General features: G+C 43.0%; 1 protein-coding gene across 4 annotated transcripts in view; it reads left to right on the forward strand.

Moving 5' to 3' along the window:
* kcnq5a (potassium voltage-gated channel, KQT-like subfamily, member 5a) overlaps positions 1-19322 on the forward strand; it is a 110767-nt gene that overhangs the window by 60084 nt on the left and 31361 nt on the right. For all 4 annotated transcript variants that reach the window (XM_014154577.2, XM_045700815.1, XM_014154579.2 and 1 more), the window contains exons 2-3: positions 11912-12002; positions 15691-15817. In XM_014154577.2, coding sequence (XP_014010052.1) covers positions 11912-12002; positions 15691-15817 — 218 coding nt within the window. The remainder of the gene's footprint in view (positions 1-11911; positions 12003-15690; positions 15818-19322) is intronic.

Below are 19322 nucleotides of genomic sequence, written 5' to 3' on the forward strand. Positions count from 1 at the left end.
TGCTGTCTCTGTGTCTTGTCTGGTGTTTCTCTCCATCATTTACTCTTCTGTTGCTGTCTCTGTGTCTTGTCTGGTGTTTCTCTCCATCATTTACTCTTCTGTTGCTGTCTCTGTGTCTTGTCTGGTGTTTCTCTCCATCATTTACTCTTCTGTTGCTGCCTCTGTGTCTTGTCTGGTGTTTCTCTCCATCATTTACTCTTCTGTTGCTTCCTCTGTGTCTTGTCTGGTGTGTCTCTTTTAGTTTTTCAATCCAAAACGGTCAAGGGGATACTGGAGTAGCTGAACTTGTTTTGGGCCTATGTCTGGGTCACCTAAAGCATCCTCTTCCCTACCAGCTGCCCCTGGCTGCTGCTGTTCTAAGTGCTCCACTGGCCTGTTGTTCTCATCTGTCATCCTCCTTGGCTCATCTACAAGGTAGCAAGGTAGAGGTGCAACATGTCATTAATTCGTTTTAAATTTACTAACACGACCAGGGCAACTCAACTCAACTAAAAGAAAACCAAGAAGACATGAGACAAAACAATTTACCTGTAGAATGGAATAAGGTACAAGACATCTATGATTCATTTCATTTTGTCAGTTCTTCCAGCTAATGTCAGATTTTTTGATTACATAACATTTGAGGACACTTAAGGGTCTACAGTTTACAGAAGTTTACATATACTTAGGATGGAGTCATTAAAACTCGTTTTTCAAACACTACACACATTTCTTGTTAACAAACTATAGTTTTGACATATCTGTTAGGACATCTACTTTGTGCATGACACAAGTAATTTTTCTTTTTTCTTGTTAACCTCTCTGGGCTAGGTGGGACGTGACCGTCCCACCTGCGGGACACACTATTCAACAGCCAGTGAAATAGCATGGCGCGAAATACAAAACAGCAAAAATCTCATAATTTCATTTTCTGAAACAATCAACTATTTTACACCATTTTAAAGATAAGACTCTAGTTAATCTAACCACATTGTCCGATTTCAAAAAGGCTTTACGGCGAAAGCATAAAATTAGATTATGTTAGGACATAAACTTCACAAGAAAAATCACACAGGCATTTTCCAAGCAAGGACATGCATCACAAAAACCAAAAGTACAGCTAAAATATTCACTAACCTTTGATGATCTTCATCAGATGGCACTCATAGGACTTCATGTTAGACAATACATGTATGTTTTGCTCGATAAAGTTCATATTTATATCCCAAAACAGCATTTTACGTTGGCGGGTGATGTTCAGAAAATGTATTGCCACCAAAACTTGTGCACATCAATTTACAAAAATACTCATCATAAACATTGATAAAATGTACAACAGTTATTGAAAGAATTATAGATACACTACTCCTTGACGCAACCGCTTTGTCAGATTTCAAAATAACTTTACGGAGAAAGCACATTGTTCAATACTCTGAGTACATAGCTCAGCCATCGAAGCAAGCTATACAGCTACCCGCCAAGTTCTGGCATCAACAAAACTCTGAATTAGTATTATAAATATTCTCTTACCTTTGCACTCCTGCATTCCACAAGAAATGTTCATTTTGTTTGAAATACTCCACATTTATGTCCAAATACCTCCGTTTTGTTATTGCGTTCAGATCACTATCCAAAGGCATAACGTGCGAGCTTAAATCAGGACACGAAAAGTCAAAATGTTCCATTACCGGTCGTAGAAACATGTCAAACGTTGTTTACAATCAATCCTTAGGGTCTTTTTAACCTCTTACATCTAGACGTTCCGCTAGCGGAACACCTGCTCCAATATCCAATGATAGGCGTGGCGTGAATTACAAATTCCTCAAAAATACAAAAACGTCCATTTTTCAAACATATTGTCACGTCCTGACCAGCAGATGGAGCTATTGTTTTAGTTTTGGGGTCAGGACGTGGCAGTTTTGTGTATGGGAATGTTTGTATTGTTGATTGGGACTTCCAATTGAAGGCAGGTGTGTTGAGTTGCCTTTGATTGGAAGTCCTATATAGGTGTGTGTGTTTTTCTTTGGGGTTGTGGGTGGTTGTTTTTGCACTGCGTTTATAGCCTGCAGAACTGTAGCTGTTGTCAGCTTTATTGTATTGTTAAGTGGATGCTTTACTCCTTATTTGTAATTAAATATGAGTATTCACATACCTGCTGCGCCTTGGTCCATTTCTGAAGACAGCCGTTACAGAACCACCCACCAAACCAGGACCAAGCAGCAGAAGAGGAGGAAGCCACAGGAGAAGAAAAGGGAGGAATGGACATGGGAGGACATCCTGGACGGCAAGGGAGCCTACACCTGGGAAGAGATCCTGGCCGGAAGGGATCGCCTCCCATGGGAACAGGTGGAGGCACTCAGGAGAGTGGAGGCAGCTGGACAGAGGAACCAACGGGAACGTTATGCTGGAACACGGTTGGGTAGGAAACCTGAGAAGCACCCCCAAGAAAATGTTTTGGGGGGGCACACGGGTAGCTTGGCCAGGCCAGGGAAGAGCCGTAAGCCAGCTACCCGTGACTACAGGGAGGTGCGTATGAGGTGGAGGGCGCCATGTTACGCTGAGGTACGCACCATCTCGCCTACACGGACGCACAGCTCAGTCCGCCCGGTACCAGCGCCCCGCAGGTGCCAGGGCAAGGTGAGCATCGGGCCGGAAGGGGTGATGCCAACCCTGCACCCCAGACCGCCAGTGCGCCCTTTCGGTCCGGTGTTTCCCGCTAGACGCACTAGCATGGAGGTGCGTGTCTCCAGGCTGGCACGTCCAATACCAGCCCCACGCATCTGGAGTCTAGTGTGTCAGCCCAGCCTCGCCAGTCAACAGTCACCAGAGCTGCCTGCCAGTCAACAGTCACCAGAGCTGCCCGCCAGTCAACAGTCGCCAGAGCTGCCCGCCAGTCAACAGTCGCCAGAGCTGCCCGCCAGTCAACAGTCGCCAGAGCTGCCCGCCAGTCAACAGTCGCCAGAGCTGCCCGCCAGTCGTCAGTCGCCAGAGCTGCCCGCCAGTCGTAAGTCGCCAGAGCTGCCCGCCAGTCGTAAGTCGCCAGAGCTGCCCGCCAGTCGTAAGTCGCCAGAGCTGCCCGCCAGTCGTAAGTCGCCAGAGCTGCCCGCCAGTCGTAAGTCGCCAGAGCTGCCCGCCAGTCGTAAGTCGCCAGAGCTGCCCGCCAGTCGTAAGTCGCCAGAGCTGCCCGCCTGCCCGGTTCTGCCAGAGCTGCCCGCCTGCCCGGTTCTGCCAGAGCGGCCCGCCTGCCCGGTTCTGCCAGAGCGGCCCGCCTGCCCGGTTCTGCCAGAGCGGCCCGCCTGCCGGTTCTGCCAGAGCGGCCCGACTGCCCGGTTCTGCCAGAGCGGCCAGACTGCCCTCCGGCCCAGCCCGAGCGGCCAGACTGCCCTCCGGCCCAGCCCGAGCGGCCAGACTGCCCTCCGGCCCAGCCCGAGCGGCCAGACTGCCCTCCGGCCCAGCCCGAGCGGCCCTCCTGCCCTCCGGCCCAGCCCGAGCGGTCCGCCTGCCAGGGTCAGCCCGAGTGGTCCGTCTGCCCGGCGCAGCTATCGGCGCCACCAAAGTGGGCGACGCCGAAGGTGGAGCGAGGTCCACGTCCTGCACCTGAGCCACCTCCAGGATAGGTGGGTTGGGGAGGGAGGGTGTAGCACAGTGCCGTCGGTGACGGCAGCCACCCTCCCTTCCCTCCCTTATTGATTAGGGGTTATTGTTTATGGTTTTTTTGTTGGTGTTTTCTGTTGGTAGGTGCATTCCGGGGTCTGCACCTTGAGGGGGGGGGGTACTGTCACGTCCTGACCAGCAGATGGAGCTATTGTTTTAGTTTTGGGGTCAGGACGTGGCAGTTTTGTGTATGGGAATGTTTGTATTGTTGATTGGGACTTCCAATTGAAGGCAGGTGTGTTGAGTTGCCTTTGATTGGAAGTCCTATATAGGTGTGTGTGTTTTTCTTTGGGGTTGTGGGTGGTTGTTTTTGCACTGCGTTTATAGCCTGCAGAACTGTAGCTGTTGTCAGCTTTATTGTATTGTTAAGTGGATGCTTTACTCCTTATTTGTAATTAAATATGAGTATTCACATACCTGCTGCGCCTTGGTCCATTTCTGAAGACAGCTGTTACACATATGACTATTTTACAGCATTTTAAAGACAAGACTCTCCTTTATCTAACCACACTGTCCGATTTCAAAAAGGCTTTACAGCGAAAGCAAAACATTAGATTATGTCAGCAGAGTACCCAGCCAGAAATACACCCATTTTTCAAGCTAGCATATAATGTCACAAAAAACAAAACCACAGCTAAATGCAGCACTAACCTTTGATGATCTTCATCAGATGACAACCCTAGGACATTATGTTATACAATACATGCATGTTTTGTTCAATCAAGTTCATATTTATATCAAAAACCAGCTTTTTACATTAGCATGTGACGTTCAGAACTAGCATTCCCACCGAACACTTCCGGTGAATTTACTAAATTACTCATGATAAACGTTCACAAAAAACATAACAATTATTTTAAGAATTATAGATACAGAACTCCTTTGTGCAATCGAGGTGTCCGATTTTAAAATAGCTTTTCGGTAAAAGCACATTTTGCAATATTCTGAGTACATAGCCCGGCATCACGGGCTAGCTATTTAGACACCCAGCAAGTTTAGCCTTCACCAAAGTCAGATTTACTATTAGAAAAGTTTGATTACCTTTGGTGTTCTTCGTCAGAATGCACTCCCAGGACTGCTACTTCAATAACAAATGTTGTTTGGTTCAAAATAATCCATAGTTATATCCAAATAACGGCGTTTTGTTCGTGCGTTCAAGACACTATCCGAAGTGTAAATAAGAGTCACGCGCATGACGCATTTCGTGACAAAAAAAAATCTAAATATTCCATTACCGTACTTCGAAGCATGTCAACCGCTGTTTAAAATCAATTTTTATGCCATTTTTCTCGTAAAAAAAGCGATAATATTCCGACCAGGAGTGGTGGTTTTCGTTCAAAGATAAAACATGGAGTCCCCTCGTGCACGCGCCTGAGTCTCACAGTACTGTGAGCAGCCACTATCCAAACGCGCTACTTTTTTTCAGCCAGAGCCTGCAAAGCCACGATTCAGCTTTTTGCCGCCTTCTGAGAGCCCATGGGAGCCGTAGGAAGTGTCACGTAACAGCAGAGATCCCCTGTAATGGATAGAGATAATCAAGAAGGCCAAGAAATTGTCAGACAGGGCACTTCCTGCATGGAATCTTCTCAGGTTTTGGCCTGCCAAATGAGTTCTGTTATACTCACAGACACCATTCAAACAGTTTTAGAAACTTTGGAGTGTTTTCTATCCAAAGCTAATAATTATATGCATATTCTAGTTTCTGGGCAGGAGTAATAATCAGATTAAATCGGGTACGTTTTTTATCCGGCCGTGAAAATACTGCCCCCTAGCCATAACAGGTTAAGATAAAAAGTTGATAATATTCCAAACGGACAATAGCGTATTCATTCCAGGAGAAAAAGAAGGAATGGCGCGCTCGCGGGCTCGCGCATACCCAAGCCCTTTGTCCATAGGCAGTCCACTCATTGACTGAGCTACTATTCTCTGCCGAGTAACAGGAGAAGGATGAAAAAATGTTCTAAAGGCTGTTGACAACCAATGGAAGCCTTAGGAAGTGCAACGTGACCCCACAGACACTGTAGTTTTGATAGGAATTCAAAAGAAGAACAAAAATTCTCAGATTTCCCACTTCCTGGTTGGATTTTCCTCAGGTTTTTGCAGTTTTAGAAACTTCAGAGTGTTTTCTATCCAAATATACTAATACTATGCAAATATTTGACTCTGGGCCCGAGTATTCGGCAGTTTACTCTGGGCACGCTTTTCATCCGAAATCGAAAATACTGCCCCCTATACCCTAAAAAGTTAACAAACTATAGTTTTGGCAAGTCGGTTAGGACATCTACTTTGTGCATGACACAAGTAATTTTTCCAACAACTGTTTACAGACAGATTAGTTCACTGTATCACAATTCCAGTGGGTCAGAAGTTTACATACACTAAGTTGACTGTGCCTTTAAACAGCTTGGAAAATTCCAGAAAAGGATGTCATGGCTTTAGAAGCTTCTGATAGGCTAATTGACATAATTTGTGTCTATTGGAGGTGTACCTGTGGATGTATTTCAAGGTCTATCTTCAAACTCAGTGCCTCTTTCCTTGACATCATGGGAAAATCAAAAGAAATCAGCCAAGACCTCAGAAAACAATTGTAGCCCTCCACAAGTCTGGTTCATCCTTGGGAGCAATTTCCAAACGCCTGAAGGTACCACGTTCATCTGTACAAACAATAGTACACAAGTATAAACACCATGGGACCATCAGCTGTCATACCGCTCAGGAAGGAGACATGTTCTGTCTCCTAGAGATGAACGTACTTTGGTGTGAAAAGTGCAAATCAATCCCAGAACAACAGCAAAGGGCCTTGTGAAGATGCTGGAGGAAACAGGTACAAAAGTATCTATATCCACAGTATAACGAGTCCTATATCAACATAACCTGAAAGGCCGCTCAGCAAGGAAGAAGCCACTGCTCCAAACCGCCATAGAAAAGCCGGACTACGGTGGCAACTGCACATGGGGACAAAGATAGTACTTTTTGGAGAAATATCCTCTGGTCTGATGAAACAAAAATAGAACTGTTTGGCCATAATGACCATCATTATGTTTGGAGGAAAAAGGGGGACGCTTGCAAGCCGAAGAACACCATCCCAACCGTGAAGCATGGGGGTAGCAGCATCATGTTGTGGGGGTGCTTTGCTGCAGGAGGGACTGGTGCACTTCACAAAATAGATGGCATCATGAGGTAGGAAAATGATGTGGATATATTGAAGCAACTTCTCAGACATCAGTTAGGAAGTTAAAGCTTGGTCGTAAATGGGTCTTCCAAATGGACAATGACCCCAAGCATACTTCCAAAGTTGTGGCAAAATGGCTTAAGGACAAGAAAGTCAAGGTATTGGAGTGGCCATCACAAAGCCCTGACCTCAATCCTATAGAAAATTTGTGGGCAGAACTGAAAAAGTGTGTGCGAGCAAGGAGGCCCACAAACCTGACTCGGTTACACCAGTTCTGTCAGGAGGAATGGGCCAAAATTCACCCAACTTATTATGGGAAGCTTGTGGAAGGCTACCCAAGTTAAACAATTTCAAGTCAATGCTACCAAATACTAATTGAGTGTATAAATACTTCTGACCCACTGAGAATGTGATGAAAGAAATAAAATCTGAAATAAATCATTCTCTCTACTATTATTCTGACATTTCACATTCTTAAAATAAAGTGGTGATCCTAATTGACCTAAGACAGGGAATTTTTACTGGGATTAAATGTCAGGAATTGTGAAAAACTGAGTTTAAATGTATTTGGCTAAGCTGTATGTAAACTTCCGACTTCAACTGTATGTATTTTCAATGTGTTGTTCACCTACAATCTAACCACAAAGCTGTCCATATTTTCCTTCTCTTTCTGGCTGCCCTCCCACTTCCCTTGTAAGTTCAAATTCAAGTTTGTTTATTTGTCATATACACATGATATGCATGGAGTACACATTGCAATGAAATGCTGACTTGCAGGTTAACCTGTCATCAATGCAACAACAATAGAAAAGTAAGTAGCTAAGTGAATAGAAAGAATAATACAAATAAAAGCTAAATTAAATAATTTCAGCAAGCCAGCCAGTAGCTACGGAACTGGCTAGCCAGCCATGCTAGCTACAGAAACGAAACCCAAATACACGCTAGAAATAAACACTTTTCCTTATATCATGACATATCAACATCTTTAGCTTGCCCATTCACAAAATATACTGTTAAATAACCTAACAGCTTAACGATGCTGAGCGCTAACGCTAGCTTATTAGCATTAGCCAACCATATGCTGAGGGAGACTAACGTTAGCTAGTTAGCTACACAAACCTCATTCACTGCTGCCTGCTCGTGCTCAACCTGCAAGATTTATTTGCCTCTCTTCCGGAAAAGAAGTTCAGAATGTACATGTTTACTGTGTGCTATACTGCAGACTCTGACTGAGTAACAGGCATTTTGCTGAGTGATAACATTGACAAGGGACATAAACGGTCCACTGCGTTGTGAAATCTTGACCAATCACAGCAGGCATCGCATCACTCCAGGGTTTTCTTGCCTCCTACTGCCTTGCGCAGGATATTGTCTTGTTCATTTTTGTCATAAATAAATATCAGTGAAAAGTAAATTACAGCTCTAAAATCAATCAAGGTTAGAGTGTGGTTGTTACACATCCAGCTGCACAGCACAAGTGAATTGTGGTTATGGAAACACATATTAGACTGAAAAAGAAAATTACAATAATAATACTTTTATTGGACCATCAAAAGGTTTGGAGCTGCACCAAAAACGTCCGGGGCTGAAGCCCAAGAAGCCCAGGCTTAATGACGCCACTGGAAAATGTTTGGAAGGCTGAGAGGTTGTGGTTGTTCACTTGGAGAACGTCTGGAGAAAGTTTGGAAGGCTGAGAGGTTGTGGTTGTTCACTTGGAGAACGTCTGGAGAAAGTTTGGAAGGCTGAGAGGTTGTGGTTGTTCACTTGGAGAACGTCTGGAGAAAGTTTGGAAGGCTGAGAGGTTGTGGTTGTTCACTTGGAGAACGTCTGGAGAATTTTTGGAAGACTGAGGGGTTGTGGTTTTTCATTTGGAGAACGTTTGTCTCTTCAGTCTGAGTGGCCTTGGCCCTGGTGTGTTTTGTTAAGTAGTTGCTTAGAAATAAAACCTTGTGCTTTATCGCTCCCATCAGCAGGTAAGATATTACACTACACTTGATAAAACACAGGGATGAACTAATAGACTCTTGGCAAGGAGACAATATGTCTGTGCCTCTCACTTTCTCAACTCTTTTCTCCCTTCTCTTCTCTTCTCTTCTCTTCTCTTCTCTTCTCCCTCTCTCCTTCGCTCTCTCTCCCCAGAAACAGACATACTCAGGGCCAGCTTTAATTTGTCACTTACATTAGTGGGCAAAAACAGGAAAGCAAACACACACACACAGACACACACACACAGACACACACACACACACACACACACACACACACACACACACACACACACACACACACACACACACACACACACACACACACACACACACACACAATCCCAAACACACACACACGCAGGCACACTGCAGAGGTTGTCGTCAGGGTGCTCCATGCTGCCATGTAATGCTGTTGTGTATTTATAGCAGAATGTTTGATCATATCTGCACTACCGTTACCCTAAGAAGCCTTTCTAATTCCACTCCACATATTCACGTGTCGGTATTCAATCACTGGAATATTCAGAAAATTGATAATTGTACATAGAAAAGTGCTTAAAATGAATTTGCTATTTCACACTGTCCTGTTCTCCATCTCCTTTTAGTATTATCTATTTTGTTTGTATTTTTAGCACTTGCCTTATTCTCCCTCCCTCCCTCCTTCCCTCTCTCCCTCTCTCTCTGATTGAAGGGCTGGCATGGCATGGCTGGCATCAAAAGAAAGGAGGAAATAGATAATGGTACCAGGCAGTATGTTGTGGAAAACACTGACCTCTCACATAGCTGATCCGTCACACACACACACACACACACACACACAAACACGCACACAGACACGCACATGACACAGACACATTGCATATCAATATACACAAACTACATATTTTAGGCTGGGTTTCTGTACAGCACTTTGTGACATCAGCTGATGTACGAAGGGCTTTATAAATACATTTGATTGAAATTTGACATATACCATTTACAGTATACACACACTCTCTTTCGGTCATGCACACACACACACACACAGCTGTATTTCTGCTCCTTGACTCTAAATCTTCTCCCAGTTGGATGAGTCCGCTTAAGGGAGATTTACGGCCCAGATGAAACAGGATGGTAAGATGTGTTTTGTGTGTGAGTGTGTGTGTGTCAGTCCATTCTATAATGTAGCTCATGGATCATTGACAAAGAGAGACTATTTGGGGCGGAAGAATTACTAACAATAAAATGATATATTAAAGGACATACAAGGCATGGCTAGCTAGACCCTGCAATTTTTGCCTTCTTCACTTTCTCCTCCACTTCCACCCTGACCTGAAGCCATCTCCCCAGCCACATCCCCCTAAACCGGGGAAGCAGAGCGGCACTCCAACAGAACACACTCCTACGGTGCTAACACACTCACACTGGCTGTTCCATTCCATTAAGTTGGGTATGAGGTTTAGGGGCGTTTTGGCTTTATATGGTTTTGTCTTTGCTCTTCTGTGCGCTCATCATTACGAGAGGAGAGAGAGAGGCACTTCACCTCTCCATCTCTGTATTTGTCTCCATCTCTGTCTCTGTCTGTCTGTCTCTCTCTCTGTCTGTCTCTGTCTCTGTGTCTTTCTCTGTCTCTGCCTCTGTTTTTCTGTCTCAACCAGTTGCACACTAGAAAGATGCCAGAGATATGCAATTTACACACACCATACATACCAGCCACAAGCAAGTTAGACACAACAAGTTAGACAATGATTGATCCTCCTTGTGATTAGTTGGTTATCGATCCCTCTGTCCAGGGACTGATTGATGGATTGATTGGTCCAGTCATCGATGAGGTCATTAGTTACAGAGGTGTCAGTCATACTGTCAACTAATCCAAATGTAATGACCCATGGTGGGTTGTGGTGTGTCAGGGATAAAAGTCCATCCACAGGCCACGACACACATTGATATTTCACAATAGAAAGGGGTTCTGTGCCAATGTGGGATGAAAAGTGGCAACCCATTGTTGATTCCACGTTGTGTTAGATTGATCTTGTGAAATGTATCATTGATCTGTATTATTGTAAAAATAGCAACACAATAAAGTGTAAAACTCTCCTCATCTACAGACACACACACACACACACACACACACACACACACACACACACACACACACACACACACACACACACACACACACACACACACACACACAGCTACTCTCTGAGCAGCAGCTGGGAGTGGATCTGGTGGCCATGCCTGGTCTTTCTGACAGTAAAGGCGTATGAGTGTCTGCTGCTCTATCTATGTTCCCCGGCTGTTAGGTCCATACCATGCCCTAACTCACCTCCCTCTCTAGGTTTACTGTAACTCAGCCTGGAGGGGACCGCCAACAGCCCTTTACTCACCCTAATATTTCACATGAATCCCATGGAAAATAAATGATGTTATGAATCACCGTCTAAGGGGAAAGGGCTGAGTTCAGCTCCAGGAGAGGGGAGAGGTGGAAGAGGGAGACAGAGGAGAGAAGGGAGACGGTAGAGGAGAAAGGGCTGAGTTCAGCTCCAGGAGAGGGGAGAGAGGGAAGAGGGAGACAGAGGAGAGAAGGGAGACGGTAGAGGAGAAAGGGGTGAGCGAGGGGAAAGATGGAAGAGGGGTGAGGGGTGAGAGCTGTGGCGATAAGACTTAAAGAGTGACACTCACGTACACACTCATAGCAGAGCGTGAGGGAAGAGCAAGTCATAAGACAAAGAGAATAACAAAATGCCTCTTGCTGACTCTTGACAAGATGAACAGTCTTTTTAATGAAATGGAAAAATCCTGTACCAGCCATAGCCCTAGGCAGAGTGGACTTTCTTAGAGAGAAAGAGATGGAGAAGAGGGGAGAAAAGGGAAAAGGCAGCAATAAAGGTGAGCAGAAGATGAAGAAAGAGGAAGAAAAGAGTTTAACACAGTATAATCATCACACACTTTCATGCTGTGTTAACTGCTTGTTCTGCAGTTTTATCCTCAGCAGTGTACCTCATTACAGTAATAAAGCTGGGGGGGGGGGGTTCTGACAGCGCGACCTGACCTTGATTTCATGTGTATTGCGTATTATCTGTAGGTGATATATGTGTTATCTAATGTAGTGTATGTCTGTTTCTCTCTCTGTCAGGTTCATCTTGGTGTTTGGCTGTCTGGTTCTGTCAGTGTTCTCCACGATCCCTGCCCATCAGGACCTGTCCAACCACTTTCTGCTCATCCTGGTGAGTATAATGCCTCATTCACATTACCAATTAGCAGTCTGTTGCATTGCGTTGGATGTCATTCATTTCAATGGGGACCGTTTCAATTGAGTGGAATCGCAGCGCCCCCTTGCAGTTGAAGACTCCGTTCCAAAACGGATGCCATATACTTTGAATTTTTTCAAACTTTGTGTCGTCTTCAGTTCAGCCAGAGTCCGTCAATAGAACAGGAAGTTACCAAACCACAGAACAAGATGAAAATATGTTGTTTTCGGTAATGGCTTTATGGGATAGCTAGCAACTTGTAAACAATTACCCATTCCTATAAGTGAGTACTGTTTTATTAGTTATATTAAATAATACACATTGGCTGCTAAGCCAGTTATATTATATGACTGTTGCTTCCCATTTTAGTTATTGTGATGGTAATGACGTTTTGTTTTTGATGATATTAGATTGTCATTAGCTACAGTATCTTCAACCTAGTCTAGCTTTTAGCTAGCTATCTGCTCTGTAAGCTAGCTTGACTTGCTAGAAAGTTAGAGAAACAAGTTGAGTAAAAAGTAACTCAACGAAACAGGTTTTATTATCACCTAAAACAATATGTTTCTCCTGTATTGAATTAAAAGGTCATATCCCAACGGAGTTGTGTACGGGGCATGAGGTGTGTGTGTCTGTGCTCGTAGGTGTGTGTGCGCGTGTGTGTATCCCTACTGATGAGAGCACAGTGTGTGTGCCAGGCTCAGAGGATCAGACAGACTGTAGGATAATAAACACTATTCTATGGGGAACTCTGTTTTCATTTGAATCTGAATGTCAGAGACAAGGCCCCAAGCAGCATGAGCACCTAATGTCCTGTACCTACCACTACATTTCCCCTCAAGGCTGCAGGACATATAAGTAAGAAGTAAGTAAGCATTGGACAAGGAAGCCTTGTCCGAGGCCAGAATGGCCCTTAGGGACAGGACTCTGTCTCCTCTTTCTGTGTTAGGCAGCTTGATGTAAATGTACACCCCATGGGCAGGACGCTAGGACATACACATATTTTTACAAAGGTGCCGTTTCAGAGATGTATTTTTCTAATTATTATTATTATTATTATTATTATTATGTGTATAGCGCTTTCCAGTACAAGTAAGGAAGGTTTCACATAATGAAATAAATACAATTGCTAACAAAGAAAGGAGGAAGGAGAATAAAAAAAGATAGCTAATTCAAATGATACATTAAAGCATCTTTATGGAGATTTATAAAGAAGCACTGAATCTGCAAACCTGATCTCTTCTGATGGACCATTCCAATGTTTAGGGGCCCGAATGGCAAATGCCCAGTCTCCTTTAGTTTTCACCTAGACAGTGGTCAACAGTTCCCTGCCAGAGGATCTCAGGCTGCGTCCTGGAGATACAGGATGGGGCTAAACCAAGCCTTAAACGTGATTAATACAATTTTGAAATCGATTGTAAAAGTGACTGGTAGCCAGTGTATAGAAGCTGAAATAGGTGTGATATGGTTGCATTTCCTGGTGTCTGTTCAAAGCCGAGCTGCAGCATTTTGAACAAACTGTAGACGATGGAGAGATTCCTGACTGAGACATGTATACAAAGAGTAACAGTAATCTAGGTGTGAGGAAATCAAAGCATGTATAACGTTCTCCAGATTTGTTACTTTTATTTCTTATTTTTTACTTATCTATTTTTTACTTAACATGTATTTTTCTTAAAACTGTGTTGTTGGTTAAGGGCTTGTAAGTAAGCATTTCACTGTAAGGTCTACACCTGTTGTATTTGGCGCATGTGACAAATACAATTTGATTTGATTTCACTGAAATAAAATACTTAACTTTAGTTATATTTCTTAGATGATAAAAGCAAGACTGGACAATCTTCTGTAAATGCAGCTCGAGGTTTAGGTCAGGGTCAAAGAAGACACTAAGATACTTCTGGCCGTAGGCTTTACATTGGTGGACAAATGACCAAGGTTATTTACAATCTGGGTTCTGGCAAGGTGAGGGCCAAATAAAACACATCTCTTATCATTGAGCTGGAGAAAATGGTCAGACATCCATCATTTGATGTCAGCAAGACACTGGTGAAGGGTAGCTACGCTGGCTTCGTCACTGGATATGCTTGGTAAATAAAGCTACGTGTCATCCACGTATCAGTGAAACTGAATGTTATGATTGAGGATGATGTCACAAAGGGAAAGCATGTACAGGAAAAAAAGGATGGTGCCCAGAATTGACCCGATGGACACCGTGGTGAATAGGTGCTTGGGACAATACTAAACCACCCATGCTCACTGAGAAACATCTGCCACGTAGATATGACCTGAACAAGTCGAGGGCAATGCCGGAGGTTCCCACCCACCTCTCTAGCCGGTCAACAAGGATGCTATGATCAATAGTATCAAACACGGCACTCAGATCCTAAAGAACTAGAATAGAGCATTCACCGGCATCGGCAGCCAACATTAGGTCATTGTTGACTTTAAAGCTATAAAGGAGCCAGAGTTCAAGGAGCTATTTACAATAGACAGAATGTTGGGGCCAGCAGTAGGCATAACCTTTTTGAGTAGTCTAGTAGGGATCACGTCCAAGGGGCAGGAGGAGGTCTTCATGTGAGCTATAGTGTCAATGAGGGACCCAAAGGATATTGGCTGAAATAAGCTAAAGGAAGCAGTAGACAGTTACAGAGTAGTTGCCTGAAGTGTCTCCTGACCAGAAATGCTGGTATGGTGTCGGCTACTGTCAATTTGGGATGTAATATTTTTTACATTTTCTGTAATGAATCTTAAAAACTGTTCGCAGAGGTCAGCGGGATGCAAGCATGTCACTGTTACATTCAAGGGCAGGTACACGCTGACGTGCGTGTAGACCTGTGTCATTTCTTATCATCCACGGAAATTACAGCCTCTCTACTGTACACTACATGGGGCACTGATGGACTGCAAACATATTAATTACTGGGTCTGCCTCTAACTGCGTGTGTGTGTGTGTGTGTGTGTGTGTGTGTGTGTGTGTGTGTGTGTGTGTGTGTGTGTGTGTGTGTGTGAACTGTACATGTGTGTGTTGAAGTGAAACAATGTAGAGAGAAAAATACGTATAAATAGAATAGAAATAGAAAAATAATAACAGGAGGAATAAATACACAATGAGTAACGATAACTTGGCGATACACACTTGGTACCAGTACCATGTCGATGTGCAGGGGTACGAGGTTGTTGAGGGAGATATGGACATATACAGTAGGTAGGGGTAAAGTGACTAGGCAACATGATAGATTAAAAGTAACAGCAGCGTATGTGATGAGTCAAAAGAGTACGTAATGAACATAATGTGTGTGTGTGTGTGTGTGTGTGTGTGTGTGTGTGTGTGTGTGTGTGTGTGTGTGTGTGTGTGTGTGTGTGTGCTACAGTGAAACAACACAGACTTAACACTCTGCATACTAATCTTCCTGACTGCTCTCTTGTTATTTTGCAGCACCGCACAAATTAAAACACATGAATAATGGAGACATTTAATTTACTGCAACTATAGTTTATCAAACTTAACAACCCGAGATGCTATATTGATTATTGGTGATCATTATTAATCATTTGCCTTTATACTAAAACTGTCTGGAATAAATATACCATTTTGCAGTATATTAAACTGTCTCCTGTCGCCTCTTGACTGACAATAATGGTCTATGATATCATGTGTGCCTTGTAGGAGTTTGTGATGATCGTGGTGTTTGGGCTGGAGTACATCATCAGGATATGGAGCGCAGGCTGCTGCAGTCGCTACAGGGGCTGGCAGGGACGACTCCGCTTTGCCAGGAAACCCTTCTGTGTTATAGGTGTGTGTGTGTGTGTGTGTGTGTGTGTGTGTGTGTGTGTGTGTGTGTGTGTGTGTGTGTGTGTGTGTGTGTGTGTGTGTGTGTGTGTGTGTGCACCCATACCGGAAATGTAAAATAAATATCTACTGTATATTCCAACATATATTATGGAATATATTTGAAATATACAGGTAACCGCCAAAATAAAGGAAGCACCAACATAAAGTGTTTTTTATTTGGGCTTTGGGCCACCACGAGTCAGAACAGCTTCAATGCACCTTGGCATAGATTCTACAAGTGTCTGAATGTCTAATGGAGGAATGAGACACCATTTTTTCACAAGAAATTCTATAATTTGGTGTTCTGTTCATGGTGGTGGAAAACGCTTTCTCAGGTGCCACACCAGAGTCACCCATAAGTGTACAATTGGTTTGAGATCTGGTGATTGAGACAGTCATGGCATGTGGTTGACATAGTTTCATGCTCATCAAACCATTCAGTGACCATTCGTGCCCTGTGGATGCGGGCATTGTCATCCTATGGGGTATAGCCATAGCTATAGCCCATGAGGTATAGTCAAAATAATGGCCAAAATAACGGATTTTTATACATGACCCTAAGCATGATGGGACGTTAACTCAGGAACCACACCTGTGTAGAAGCACACGCTCTCAATATACTTTGTATCCGGCATTTACTCAAGTGTTTCCATTATTTTCGCAGTTACCTGTATACAGTATATAAATGTATGTCAAATGCATATCACAATATATGTTAAATGCATCAGAAATGTATTTAATGTATTTCAAAACACATTCTGAAATACATTAAAGAACGCATTTTAGAATATATATTTAAAATATATTCCAATATGCATTTAAATGTATTTGTAATAAATATATTTTTAATTAAAATGTATAGTAAATATCAAAATTTGCCAAGTTATATTGGAACAAAATGGTGACTGTCTAGTAGGTTCTTTGGTATCACATGCACGTATGTCAGTCTCATTAAAACCGCAGAACTGGCAGTGTACAAGCTTAACCTTTAATCACAGAACACAACATACTGTAACACATTAACTGGCATGACAAAATACACTATGACAAAGCCACGCCCCCAACAAGCCACACCTCCAAGTCTTCTAATAGGCTGCCACCGCTACAATATATTTTATCAAAATGCCTTTTTAATGTACTTGACACACACCAAAAGCACTAACATGCATTTACATGCATTTAAATGACTACAAAAATTACTACAAACATGATACATTATTGGTCATGTAGTAACTCCATGTCTTTCATGTGCATATGACAAAAACAAACAAACTTGAGGAGTGCATTGCAGCCAACATCCAAGAGGCAGAACTTAACGTGTACTGGGTGGTTCCACGAAATGAGTGCCTTTTGTGTCCCTTTGATATGTTAAGTAGAAATGATGCACCAATATTACATTTTAAAAGCCTGTTATATAAAATGAAGTGGCCTATAATATAGACCACATGGAGATTTAATAAATATGATTTTCAATATGAATAAAGACTTGCTAAAATGCCAAAATTCTGCATTTTGACATGTCCCTCCGTGCACCCTCTAGGACTTCTAGAACCATCATTGTGAAGCCCTAGTTATTTCGTTGCTTTGACAAACTTTCTGAATTTTTTTTTTTCATGTGATTAGTGATTCATTTAGGTCTGTCCCTCATTTTAAGGTCAACCCTGGTAACCTGAACTGAACTTTAGTAAAATATTTAATTCAAAAGAAACATTGAACATCAAATCGTAGCGTAAAAGCAGGTGAGCTGGTTCTATTCTTTTTGGTAATGTTCTGGTGTTTTGTGGTGAAAAACTGAGTGGGTCGAGCGTAACACGTCAACCCTGTTACTCATATATAGACAGGCTAGAAATGTTTTAACAATACATTTTTGGGTGTGAATTAGGTGAAATCGAAATATTTTTTTTACTCATCACAATTTCAATTATATCACCGGCAAAGTTTTGGCTTGGGGGCCCCAAAAATGATCTCCATTGATCAATACCTAGAGAGTCATTTAAGAAGCCGAATTAGGAACCACTTTGGCCACCCTGTAGACTAGATGTCATAGCCATGCATTTCTGGAATATTGTCAGGTGTTAAATGCTTTGAGCAAAGATGCAAATGTATATGCATGCATTTCAAATACAGTTTACGTAATGAAATCTAGTGAAATAATCTAGTGAAATACAGTGCATTAGGAAAGTATTCAGACCCATTGACTTTTTCCACATTTTGTTACATTACAGCCTTATTCTAAAATGGCAAAAGCAAAAGCATGTTTTTATACATTTTTGCAAATGTATATATAAAAAACAATGAAATATCACATTTACATAAGTATTCAGACCCTTCACTCAGTACTTTGATGAAGCACTTTTGGCAGCGATTACAGACTCGAATCTTAGGCATGATGCTACAAGCTTGGCACACCTGTATTTGGGGAGTTTCTCCCATTCTTCTCTGCAGATCCTCTCAAGCTCTGTCAGGTTGGATGAGGAGCGTCTCTGCACAGCTATTTTCAGGTCTCTCCAGAGATGTTCGATCGGGTTCAAGGCCAGGCTCTGGCTGGGCCACTCAAGGACTTTCAAACCCGAAGCCACTCCTGCGTTGTCTTGGCTGCTTAGGGTCGTTGTCCTGTTGGAAGGTAAACCTTCGCCCCAATCTGAGGTCCTGAGCACTCTAGAGCAGGTTTTCATCAAGGATCCCTGTACTTTCCCTCGATCCTGACTAGTCTCCCAGTCCCTGCCACTGAAAAACATCCGCACAGCATGATGCTGTCACCACAATGCTTCACCTTAGGGATAGTGCCAGGTTTCCTCCAGACATGACACTTGGCATTCAGGCCAAAGAGATCAATCTTGGTTTCATCAGACCAGAGAATCTTGTTTCTCATGGTCTGAGAGTCCTTTAGGTGCCTTTTGGCAAACTCCAAGTGGGCTGTCATGTGCTTTTTACTGAGGAGTGGCTTTCGTCTGGCCACTCTACCATAAAGGCCTGATTGTTGGATTGCTGCAGAGATGATTGTCCTTCTGGAAGGTTCTTCCATCTCCCACACTTCTTCCATTTAAGAATAATGGAGTGCACCGTGTCCTTGAGGACCTTCAATGCTGCAAAAACATTTTTGTACCCTTCCCCAGATCTGTGCTCGACACAATCCTGTCTCTGCGCTCTACTGACAATTATTTCGACCTCATGGCTTGGTTTTTACTCTGACATGCCCTGTCAACTGTGTGACCTTATATAGACAGGTGTGTGCCTTTCCAAATCATGTCCAATCAATTGAATTTACCACAGGTGGACTCCAATCAAGTTGTAGAAGCATCTCAAGGATGATCAATGGAAACAGGATGCACCTGAGCTCAATTTTGAGTCTCATAGCAAAAGGTCTGAATACTGATGTAAATGAAGTATTTCTGTTTTTTATTTTAATACATTTGATAAAATGTATAAAAACCTGTTTTCATTTAGTCATTATAGGGTATTGTGTG

The sequence above is a fragment of the Salmo salar genome, chromosome ssa18 (genome assembly GCF_905237065.1).
Source record: "Salmo salar chromosome ssa18, Ssal_v3.1, whole genome shotgun sequence".
In the NCBI taxonomy this organism is placed as follows: domain Eukaryota; kingdom Metazoa; phylum Chordata; class Actinopteri; order Salmoniformes; family Salmonidae; genus Salmo; species Salmo salar.